Source organism: Anomalospiza imberbis, chromosome 2 (assembly GCF_031753505.1).
Source record: "Anomalospiza imberbis isolate Cuckoo-Finch-1a 21T00152 chromosome 2, ASM3175350v1, whole genome shotgun sequence".
NCBI lineage: Eukaryota > Metazoa > Chordata > Aves > Passeriformes > Viduidae > Anomalospiza > Anomalospiza imberbis.
Genome location: NC_089682.1, coordinates 8,993,618 through 9,006,279, shown reverse-complemented (window position 1 = coordinate 9,006,279; position 12,662 = coordinate 8,993,618). Strand labels below are relative to the sequence as shown.

At 41.0% G+C, this 12,662-nt stretch overlaps 1 protein-coding gene across 4 annotated transcripts in view; it reads left to right on the top strand.

Annotated features, from left to right (window-relative positions):
- The window catches only part of SYTL5 (synaptotagmin like 5), a 72,394-nt gene that overhangs the window by 13,208 nt on the left and 46,524 nt on the right, over positions 1-12,662 (top strand). For all 4 annotated transcript variants that reach the window (XM_068179775.1, XM_068179774.1, XM_068179773.1 and 1 more), the window contains exon 2: positions 10,531-10,999. In XM_068179775.1, the coding sequence (XP_068035876.1) occupies positions 10,881-10,999 (119 nt within the window). In that variant the 5' untranslated portion in view covers positions 10,531-10,880. The remainder of the gene's footprint in view (positions 1-10,530; positions 11,000-12,662) is intronic.

Genomic DNA, 12,662 nt, shown 5'->3' with positions numbered 1-12,662 from the left:
ATTTCAAGTGGTATAAGCTGTCTGTATTAAAAATACAATTAAAAGGCTGAAACACTTATTATGCATAGAGCTGCAGTAAATCTTGGTCAAAAGGAGGCAGAAAGATGCTGCAGAAAGGTCAAGTGGTGATTAATATCCTGTGAATGCATCTCTGTGCAGTCTTTCTCCTGAATAATTTTTCTTTTCCCATTTCACCTAAAAGCTGGTGACCCTGCATGTTGTCTGTGCCCAGCACCTGTTCTTCTGGAAATTTGGACAAGTAGCCCTAGGATGGGCAGACAGTCTGGAAGTTCACTTCCAGGTTCTTGAACTCTTTTGCTTCTGGTGCCACTGGAATTACACATCTAGCTGGAAAGAGGGAGATGTGTATAGTATGTATGGTGTGGCAACAAAGGGAACCTGTAGTGAAGAGACATGATTAAAGGTCTGCACTGGAGGAGGAGCTGCTTCTTGAGAGCTTCTGTATCTTCCTGCTGTTTGTACAGCACCCACTACTATTATGTTATGGAATTGCCTTGGGAGATCACAGCCAGAAGGGTAGATGAGAAAGCTTCTGATCCTTTTCTTACAGTTATCAAAAACTATCATAGTATTGTGTATATTAGATGTTGTTTGTTTGAAAAATTCAGATTGCTGACAAAGATTGGTCAAGGGCCCAGGTCTCATAAGGTATTTCTGCAGTGGACATCTGGCCTCTCCTGTCATGCTCTGTAAAGTGATCTTCAGCAGTTGTACTCAGTTCCTTCTGGCTTGGAGCACTTCCCACACAGTGATCCCTTGTGCAGCTCTGAACTTCACTCCTCCAGCCCTGTCCCTGGCTGCTGCTCAGTGACCACTGTTGGAAACTGTGCTGCCAAAGAGTTGTGGTTGCTTTTTGTGCAAAGTAGACAGAAGCCAGACTGTTCAGCACTGGCAGCTTCAGCTCCATGGCTTTGCCACAGGAGACATCCATCTGAGGCACTGGATGGGCTGCACTGCATGGGCAGAGCTTCAAAATGGCAATGAAAGCCATCCCAGATGTTCCTCTGGTTTGAATAACACTGTTTTCAGAGGAATCTGCCACCTCTCTTTGTCATACAGTGAGAGAAAAAGGATGCTGGTCCTGTGCCTGCTGCTGGCAGACAGTCCATGCAGGCTGCTGCTGAAAGAGCTCTGTGGATTCATTGGGGTCCTAAGGAGATCCAAGAGCAGAGTCCAGCTCCTTTCTCACTGATCCAGCTCTGCTCCTCAGCCATAAATCACACATGGCTGCTCCCCACAGGCCATCTCCTGTTACTTTGGGCTGTTCTGGATAGCCATTTTGTTGAAAATCTCACCTTGGGAAGCAGAAGGAAGCTCTACATAGTCCACTACCTCCTGTTCCCAGCTGAAAGGGATCCTCAGGGCTCTGATAGCTGATGCACAGCCCAGACTTCAGACAGACAGCAGTGCAACCTGTGAGAACACATTTTCTAACTAGATTTTTATGTGGTTTTTTTTTTCCTGCCTGCCACAAGAATTTTGGAAAATTATATTCTTATATATGCAGACTTTCAAACCATGTTCATGTTGAGGCACATTCTCTGGAGGAACACACTGACGCATTTCATGGAAGATTTAACAAACCTGATAGCTTTATTTGCTGTTTGTAGAGAAAAACATTGTAGCATTGTATTTAATGTAAAACAAAACAAGGCAACACTCCAAGCTCATCCCACTCTCTGATGAAGCTGTTTATATCCTCTGGTAGATGTCTGGACAAGTGTCCTTGTGAACAGCCCATTTTATGCTGGAAATGAGAAGTAGGACACATTTGCTCGCATGTTTTGCATGCCTGTGTTTGAGGTAGTCGTGCTTCATCCCCGTCACAGTCAGTGGAGAGAAATGGATGCTACCAGACAAGGGTTCCTCTGACCTTTGTAAAATGCTCCTGTGAAAAGGAGGTGAGTCATGCCCTGGAAATGCCTAGCTCTCTCTGTTGCTTATAGAGAGGGACTGGAACGATTAGGTCAGGAGAAATCATAGAATAGAGACATGGTTTGAATTAGAAGGGACCTTTAAAGATTACCCAAAATCCACAAACCACCCTGATCTCCACCCTTACCCTGCACAGGTGAATCTCCTAAGGACTTTTCACACCTCTTCAGAGAGAAGTCATGAAATGCATGATGAGATACCTTTGGTATGCATGGAGATCAAACTTAGTTCTTTTCATTAAAATGCAAATCCAGTTGCTCTGTTAAATCAAATAGAAAGTCACTGTCAAGAACAGTGTAAAATGAGTGTTACTACACCACACTGTTGTGGCAGGAAGGCAAATGAGCACTTGGCATCAAACAGGCTGAAATAATGGAGAGTAGGGTTTTTCATCTCCTACAGACACACAACACATGCACCTTTCCTCATTCAAAGCACTCACACACCAGGTCTGTGTTAGCTTCTCCCCAGGTCCAGAGTGGGTTTCACTGGCTTGGTGGATGTCTTCCCAAATGGCTCCTGTTCTAGATTCTGCTTTCCTCTTGTCTGCCTCTGCAGCAGTTCCTCAGCAATCTTCCTGCAGCCCTCTTGCAGAGCTCAGAGAGAATTTCATTTCGGTTTGTTCATGAAGAAAGCAAAATCAATAGCAGATTTTTTTTTCAAGTTGACTAAACCTCAGATGAGTCATGAATTTTTCTGCAAAATGGAATGTTTGCTGAAGTGAAGGCAATTTCTTTGGAGTACTCTTAGTTCAGCAAATTGATGAAAATATTTGAATTTGAAGATGCATATAGATTTCTATTGTATGTTTGAAGAACCATCATCCATTTCTGTGCAACATATGTGCTGCTGGTTTCTTGGTGAGAAAATTCTGCTGAGGTAAAAATAATCAAATAAACCTGTTGATATTTCAGCCAAACACTTGCTGCAGTTAAAAAAAACAGATACTTTTATGGGGGGGTCTTGTTAAGTAATTTAAATAGTCGACTTGTTCCACCATGCATTTTCTACTTCATGTCAGATGAAACTTCCTGTAACGGTGCTGCAGTACAGACCACCGCCCCAGGGATCTCACAGCACCTGATGGTGGCTGCAGCCTCAAGTCCCACTGAACAGGAGACAGGGAACTTAAGGATGGTGAGTAAAGGTTGTGACCAGATCTGTAACAGACATGAGAGGGGCTTTCAGGTGTCCTGTGTGAGCTACTCCATTCCTGAGATCCTGGTGTCAAATGCAATCATGTCATAGCACAATATGTATCAATTTAACTTCCCCTAAACTGTGTTGATATTGTAAGGAAACTATTGCTGGTAGTTAGAAAGAAGAATTAGGAATCTTGCTGGCATTGTACTTGCTTTCAATTTCTACAAGAATTCAATGCCAACAAGTTTTTTCCTGCTCCCAAAACACCATGTCTATTTAAATGTGGGGAAAGGGACATACAGATTTTTAGAAGTAGACAATTGATACATTTTCTTGTCTTAATTAAATTTCATAATGGTGAGTCATGTTTCATAATTTATGCATTAAGAAACATGTGTAAGGTCAATATTAGAACTTGTTTTACACCTGTGTATAAATCCATTCTATTCTAGACCTCAGTTTACTGCTTCTCTTTCCATTTCATCATGGAAAGTATAAAGATGCAGGGATTGACTTAAGCGTATTCAGGTAAAGTTCAGTGCTGAATGAATTGCTACCTTCACACACACTGTGACTAAGTAATAAGACTGAGATGACTCAAGCTCCAACTCATATTTTCATGGCTGATTTAACATTGCACAGATGCTATTTGCTTAACAATAGCAGAAGTATTTTTCCTTCCTTCATTCATTCTTTGGTTCAGATCTGTTTGGTTTCTTTGATTCGGCAAACGGATGCACTGAATTTTCTTTCCATTCTTGCCCTGGGAAGTGTCTTCTTTTCTGGCTGAATACTCATCCAGGAAGGTAAACCATATTTACCCAATGATGAGCAAAACAAAAGAAAAATGTTGCCACCCGACTGTGTCATTCTTCCCACTCCTTGCCTCCTGTTTGTAAAGAAATTATTTTAAACATGACAGATTCCCCTGAATCTTCTCTTAATATAGAGAAGATTCTTAGGTATTTGTTTATTCCAAAGCATCTCTGAAGGAGTTAAATTATTTTATTGTTTTGTAGGATCTCTAGGGAGCATAGGCTTATATTCACAAACGAACTGCCTGGTGTTCTCTCTACCTGTAGTTTGTTCTGCACTTGATCCCCTGCCTGAATGGCTGCTGCATTTTTCCCAGTTTGAAAAATCAGCCAAGCTTGTTGGGGTGGCAGCCAGCAGTGTCTCTAGTGAGCTTTCTCTGGGCAGTGCTGTTCTCTGTTCCTGAGGGTTGTAACCTGACTGTGCAGTTCCATGAGCCTAAATTTCTACAGCAGGGAAACAGAAAATGTAATTTATTATTTGAAAAATGATTTTTTTGTGTGTTACTTTATGTTTTTATCAGGGCTAAAAAATCGGAGGGAGACCTGTAGAAGGAGCAATGTTTAATAAATGATCAGGTTGTCAGTGCTGAGCTTAGTCCTAGCTCTTTTATTTGTACAGTCAGGCACATTAATTTACTGCTTTCTTACACAGCAAGGTCTGCTCCGTAGACTTAATGAGCTTTAATATTATTGCTTTAGTCTTTAAACACTCATGATTTTGGTTCTGAAATATTATTACAGTAATTGTAGAAATTAGATACAGCTCGCAGGCATTGCCCTTGGTTGCAGAGATCTGCAGTCCTGTAGGTAGGGACACGACAGCTCTGCCAAGACATTTCCAGACAGCTGGAATTGTGCCCATCCTAAAGAAATGAACTTTCTGAATCCATTGTGTTTGTTTGATTAACAAATCTGAGTTTTACTAATTACTCTGAAGTCAAACACACTCATCCTACACCAGTTAGAAAGAAGTAGACATAAGGAATCATATTTTCAGCTTCTCTCTCAGCCTGTGTTCATTCCAGTGCACTGATACCAATTTGTGCTTTAAATGACTCTTCAAACAGTGTTGCTGTCACTCAGACATGATCCTTCCTTCATTGCAATACATGACTTCCCAGTTCATAAGTCTTCCAACTCTTACCTCTAAAGGTCTTTGGAGATTGCTCTTAACCAAAGAATCTGCTTACTGTTTACATTGTAATACTGACCAGCGCTCTCACTCAGTTTAATCCATGTGCAGTTAACCAAGATCACATTCAACAAGTGTGGCTTGGTTTTCCTTTATTGCCAGTTGACTCTGGTGTCTTGACTGGCTCTTTCTCACCTTAAAATTTTGTTGATTTTGTGCAATGAGCATTTCCTGGTCCTTCAGTACCTGCTGACACTTGGTTTGCTCACCTGGGCGTGTGCCCTCTGCAAATATATTGCTGGGAAGTGAGGCTGGTTTTTCTTGCTCCTATTCATGGCATTCTGCAAGCAGCATGCTTAAGTGAGAGCAGGAGAAACCAAGCTGGACACTACAGTTTCAGCATGGTAAGCTTTACATTTGTGCATTTTTATGTCTTGCCATTTTCTTAGAATTAACGTGGGCAGCCCTTCTCCTCCTTCCTCCATCATTGGCTTACACATGGCTGTGGGCCTCAGAAAAGAGAAAAATAGCTGTGGATGTGGACCATGCTTTGGTGGCTGCCTGCTGATGCCACCTTAGTTTTGAGTTTTACTTCAGACCCCCATGTGAATGAACTCAGCGTAAAGAGGATTTCTCTTTTTTTAGCAGCACCTGTATGATATGTGCCTCTTTTCATTTGAGTGTTGAAGCTTTGTGCACTGGATTTAGATTCACCATGCTGTGATCTACAGTGCCAGCACTGAGCTGGGAGGTGGAACCTGTGGCCTCCTGAAGCATAGGGAAGAGTCAGTAATGCCATTAATCCTGTTCCTGAAGAATTTCCAGCTAGGCTGTCATATCTCATGCAGCTTTGGTTCAAACAGTGATAGGTTCCTTGTCAGGAGATCATCTATCTCAGCTTCTTAAGTGGCAAAAACCAATTACAGCCACCACACCATGCTGCATTCAGCGACTCTTGTTAGGAATTTCCTTACCAGTGTGAAGATACAGTTTATGCCTAACCTAAACACACCCATGCTAGTAAATATATGTAGTGCAAACAATATTTCTCTGCTGGCAAAGAATTTCCTGCCAGCAGTAGGTGGAGGCTCTATCACTCAAGCCATGCGAGGCAATGCTGTGGTTCCTGTGACACTGCAGTCCGTGCATGTGGAAAATGTTGCCTCTGTTGCTGAGTCATTAAATTGTTCCATGTCCTGGCTTCCAGCTAAGTAAACATAATGGTTCAGCTGTGGGAGCAATTTCTTGCATCAGGCAATTTGATGACAGAGCCATTGAAGAAAAGAGGATAATTCCTCTCCCTGCATCTTGCTTCCTTTCAGCTCTGACTCTAGAGAGCAGGATGCTTCTCCTCCTTCCCAGGAAGATGGGGAGAGGTGAAGCAGAAGTGTTTTGGATTGCAGATGACTGTTGTCTTGCTGGGCTTGGGAGGATGCCCGTGGCAGGAGCATTCATGGTCACTGTGCCTGTGGTAACTGCAAATCTCACTGATAGAAGTGGATTCACCATAATTCCTGTGGCTCTGAACTGATGACCCTCAGGGAGGTTCAGTTTTGGGGGTGCTGTAATTGTCACAAAAAACTGTGTGTCTAGAGCTAGCAAAAGTAAGTGGTGTGTTCTTCCACACTGTAAAGCTTTTTTTTCCCCTGCTTTTTTGTGGTGTTGTTGTTGTTTATTTTTTAGGCAATCCTTAATTCTTTTGTCTTGGGAAGGTGAGCAAATGCTCTCTGGACAGACATGGTACCTCTGTGCAGTTGATGCAGTTATATGCAGGATAAACTGTTCCTTTTTATTAATTTTTGTCTAATTTTGCTGTCTTATGCTAATAAGTGCATGTTATTTCTAATGCACCTTCCCACAACAATAGCTTCAGAGAGTAAAACTCCATTCTAGAGATACATTTCTCTGAGGGTAAAAGAAGTGGCAAAAGCATGGAGCATCTTTTCTACCCTTCCCATGAGGCAGGGGATAACAACCACCTGCTTGAGAAGCTCATTTACATACAGCCTTGGGATTATGTCACAGTGGAGAAGGAATGAAAGAAGTGTCTGCATCCTCTGCATGTCTAGTATCAGATCTTTGCTTTACTCTGGCTTAAGAAATTAATGTTGTCTCTACATATTGTATGTGGATTAGAACAAAGCCCATCCTTTCAGGGGAGGTTTGCATTTTTCCCAATGTTCTAATTCACATTTTAGTGCTCCTCAAATGCTCCGTTGTGTGGTTGTGTGAAATCTTCACTCACTTTAGGATGAAAACAACTACATTTCCTAATCAGCCCCAGGGCTTCTTAATAAAGCATCACAAGTCTGTTAATAGGAGCATTGTCACGTTTTAAAGGCTGGCTGGCTGACTGGTTTTGTTTTTAAGCCCTAGGTTGATTCACAATTTAGCTTTTGTCAGCTAATTTATTCTGGACCATTTAGAGAGAGAGCATAAGTAGCACAGGAAAGAAGAAGAGCAAATTTTCCTATTAAGTCTTAATGTGAAATACAGGCCTGGTGTCTAATAATGTGCTGTCTAAAGCAGAGAAGTCTTAAGTGGTATATTATTAAAAACAGTATTTCTTTACTCATTAGTCCCCTTTCCAAATAGAGCAAATGTTTCTGCAGGTTGTGATGTCATTGTTCTGCTGTTTAACAACTGCCTGTGCCACGGAGGTGCCCAGCACTTACCACAGAGGGCAGGGGACCAGACCAGGTGATCTCCTTCTCTGAGGTGGGGGAGGTTTTGCACATCTTGTACCAGCACAAGGCAGAACAAGCAGCAGTCTTTAGAGCTTCCACACAGAATCTGTCTAATTAGGCAGGAGTGATGGAGGATGCAGGACCAAGCAATTTTTACTAGATCCCCTTCCTTAGGGGTAAAGATATCTGCAGCGTCTTCAGTCCTAAAAGTTAGCCTGGCAAGGGTAATATTGTCTAAGAATTATAAAAGAATTGGGAAAACCTGTTTTATACAAAGTTAACTGCTGCCACTACTTCAGCTAGCCTGGGGTACAGAATATTACCTAGGCAGAGCTCATGAGTGTAGCAAGTCTAGAAGGAAGCCTGTCTGAGCAAAGAGGAGCTTCTCTTGAGGCATTTTCACCAGGGAGGGAGTATATGGTTAGGAAATCATATTTTTGAGTGGCAATTTCATAGTGCAGAAGAAAATCTGGAAGGTGGGGTGAGTCTGAATCTTACTGTCAATTACCTGGTAGGTGCACATGTGTTGGACAGGTGGCAGAGAGGAAAACTGGGCTGCTCCAGAATCAGGTCTGTTACTGCAGCCTGAACACAAAACCTGCATTGCTGATGTGCTCAGTGTGCTGGAGCTGCTCCCCCACCAAAGCAATAAGATAATTGGAGAATGCTGCTTTTTAAGACTCTCATTGGCAAGACTTAAATCTTGCTAATACTGAGTATGAGATCATTAAACAGGCAGCCATCCTGGTTCTGTAGGAAGATTCTGTTGCTAATTGACATTGTGTTTTAATCTACATAAAAATGGTTGAACACATAAGCAGGTAAAATTTTATTTCCTGATAGCTGACAAATCCCTCTGTTAGGTGATAAGGACAGTTAAAATCCACAAGATTTTTGTCGTAGATGTGACTGAAGGATAAATTCCAAGGAATGTTCAGTAAAAAACAGAAAGAAGTCCACACAAACCATTGTGAATCCAACTGCAGTTGATTATAGTCATTCTATAAGAATAGACTCTACTACAAACATATTTCTGTTTATGTGGGTAACATGAAAGTAATTTATGTCTATCTGTCCATCTCATAAACTTCATAATGCTCTGCATTATTCTTTATGTTGCAAACTATGACGTAGTTTCTGTTGTCTTTAAAACAAGACTGTAATGATTTCTAGTCAAGATTCACAGACTTCACCATAATACAGTTGTCAGCATGAGATACCAGCATTTTGTTGAATAGACCAGTGTGTTTTAGGATTTCTTCCCCGTAAGAAACTAAATGGAATGATCTTTCAGCTGATTTACATCTGGCCAGGAGTATGTAGCACTCTCTGAAATGTTGTCTGACTTATCTGGCAGTTTGTGGTCTCATGACTCTTACCAGAGCTTAGCTCTGCTCTGGGCTCTGTGTATTTGACCCTCCACGTGGCAAATGAAATAACTGGATTCCCAATTATGGCTTTAGAAATTTTGGATGTCACGTGTGCCTCTCTGCACTGAGAGAAAAATCTCCCATGACATTCAAGGATCAGCAGCACACTTAGTCAAAGGGAATATTTGAGGCTTTTGTCTGGTCTGGTAGAATCTAACTCTTTTAACACTAATCTCTTTAGTGTTAAAGGAAAAGCTGAGAAGAAATTACCAGATGTCAAGTTAACCTTATCAAGCAGTTTTTATCTTCCCTGAATTCCCAGTGCCAGAATATCTCCCAAGGTAAAGTGTTCTTGGCAGCCTGCTTGCCATCCCACTGCACTGGAGCTCGGCAAGAACCCTGCTTACCTGGGTAACGCACATCATCAACCCAGTAATGGGTTAATAAAAGGTCAGAGAAAGTTTTTAACACTTTTGTTGTCCCGAATTTCTAATTGTTTCACTCAGGCTTTCCCCTTTACCTCTTGGCTTTCCATTTCCAATAAAATCTGGTCCTTTTTCCCCCGGTTAAAAGTAATCAGTGCCTTTGAGAATAATGCTTCATGTCACTCCTGCTGCCCCTGCAAGGAAAATCAGCAAACAGAATTTCAGAGCTCCTTGACCAGACAAACAATGACTCTATGAGATTTTTGCTGATGCCCCATGTCTGCTGATGTTAGGATCTGGTTGGGTTAAAAGTGCTTTCATCAGGCATTTTTCTAAGCAGTTCAAGGAAGAACCCGGCCTTCTTGATAATAATAAAGAGCAGTTCACATGTTGGATTTCTTCCTTTTGCTTACAAGTAACTTGGTGTTTTGGTAAGAACAGAAACATATTTTTCAAGAACTGAAGAACAAACTTAATGGTCCAGCATTGTTTTTTTTTTTTTTTTTTGGGGGGGGGGGTGTTGTTTATTCTTATTAAAATAAATGCAGAGAACAAAAGTATTTTTCCCATGTGTTTTTTTATTACTTAGCTGTTGTATGTCTAAGACAGCAATTTAACCAAAAGTATTTGTCTATGGTTTGCTTGTTTCCCAATTTTCAGTGATAAGAAGCTCAAAACTGGCACTCCTGACTTGTATTTCTGCCTTGCAATGACTTGTGTGCTTCAGTTTGTGTATAACGTTCCTGTCCTGTTTTCTTACTGATGAAAGTCACCTGATAGGTGGATCTGTATTGCAGAAACAATGATTTTTTTTTTTACTCTTTTCTTAGGAAAAAACACCAAACTTTTATGACAGTTGTGTATAAGTAGCCCCTGAGACAACCTCTTAAGTCTGTAGGCCATTCTTCAGTGGCTTCCAAACCATTGCTAGATTTAGCTTTTGTCAAATCAGACTCTGATGGTAATTTCAAAATCACCCACACAATTTGTTTTGACTTTCAGGTAGTTTGATATACCCGGTGATTTTGTGGCTCCCAACTACAAATATTCAAGAAGCTAATTCTGCAGCTGCAGTGGATGCTTCGGCCAGGACCCAAGGGTCTTTAATAACCAGAAACATGACTGCCTTTCCCAAGGAAGAAACAAAGGAGAAACCTTTATTTCCTGTGTAGCTGGAAGGAAAAGCAATACAACTTGACACCCAGTTAATTTAAAGAAGCATTTTTCAAAATACCTCTTGACTGTGCGGGTCTTGTAGCTCTGCCACAAACGTGCCTTTGGACTTGTGCAAATAAATCATTGGAGAATTGATTGGGCAAAGTGGTCATTGCTGGAGTGACTGTGGAAGGATCATGACGAAGCACTTGGAGATCATCAATTTGTCATTTTTGTTGGAACATGAAAGGGAAACAATATTGGGAGTATTGAAGAGAGATGAGTACTTGAAAAAAGTTGAAGATAAAAGAATCAGGTAACCCTTTTTGTTATTGCTTTTGCATATATGATTGGTAGATGTTTTTTGTGGTACCCAGTGAAGGTTTTCTGTATGCCTCATACAACGATGAGTGCTGTGAAATGACACAGTTAATTGTAAGTTCAAGTGTGTTAAAAAGAAAATTGCTTGCTAGTATGGTTCTCAGTAAACAAAAATCATGTCCATTGCTTCAAAACAAAACTATAAGAAAGATAACAAGTGCAAAAATACGCAGCAGCGTTTTTTAAATTTCAGATTATGTAAATTTAGTCTGATGTGGCTGAATTTCCCCATGTAAATAGAAAGTTTTAGTAAGGCTCTTCCTCTGAGAGGGGCTGCACAGAGCCTGCCTTCAGGGCTGACTGAGGGACAGAAGTTTGGAAGGTGTCAGAGGGACAGAAAGTTGACATCTGCCTCTGTTCAGGACTTCCTACAGCAAGGGACAAATTCATGATGGTGCCCTTCTTTCTGTTGTAGTGCTTGCAGAATCGGGAGGAGGGACACTTCATTTTTCAAATTACTTAGATTTATTAATAAATAAAATTTAAAATCTCAGGTATTTACCTCAAAAGTCACTGCTGGGAAAAGTATTAATAGAGTATTAATAGAGCCCATGTGTTCTTTTTCTACCCAGAAAAGTAAAAGCCAAAGTTCAGGGAACAATGTGTGGGGGCAGGCTGAGTCAGCAGTTTTAGAAGGCTCAGTTTGAGTTAGCTCAGCTCAGTATCAGTTCTGGAAAGGTCCCTATGCTTTTCAAGGATGGTTTGGCTGCTTCATTTCACTTCCCCCCATTGCTCTTTTGAAGTTTCATACAGTGTTGGTTCTGAGAAAGAGGCTTGGTGGGGATGGTTGGCGAGGCTGCTGAATGTAACAGGCGACAGATGGAAAATTTCCAGCCTTTGCTGGTTTCCGTCCACGAATCCCAAGGCCAGGCTGCATTGTTCTTCCCTTTGCTTTTCTTAAAACATTTTAGGCATTGAACAAAGACATTTTAGACATTGCAAAGGTGTATGTTCAGCACCTTCAGAAGATTCTACTGTTTAAAATCATTATTTGAAAATTAATGGAAATTTAATAATTTGAAAATAAATGGAAATGTAATTAATTTCCATTATTTGGAAATCTATGCAGAGTTAGCCACAGGTTGAAAGCTTTTCTCCTTCAACTGAACCCAGTCTGAGTGCAATGCCCCTGTTGGTGTGCAGCCCATTTACCTGGGGGAGCACAATGGCTCATCTGAAAGGAGAAGGTAAAAACTGACTGCTTCTGCTGCTGCCAGGCTGGAAAGGAAGGTGTTTCTTTTAGGTGGTGTGGGCAAATTAATCATTTTGTCTCCTGAATGGTTTGTAAGATGAAAAAGAAAACAGATGGAGTACAGTTTGTTCCAGAGCATTCTGCTCTGTTTAGTAATAAAATAAAAATTTCAAAAAAATTATTTTGGTTTCCTGAGGTGGTGGCCTTGAAAATGTGTGATGTGCCAGTAATCATCTGTCAAAGGCATCGGTATGGAGTGTATCAGATCACTGGATTCCTAAAGCCCCTGAAAGCTTTTTTCTGCTATCGTCATTTCCCAATCTCAAATGTAAATTGAAACTCCTGATATTTTGTGGAGTTTAATGTTTTGTTTCATTTGGTTAGCTTGGGGTTTCTTTTGTTGCTG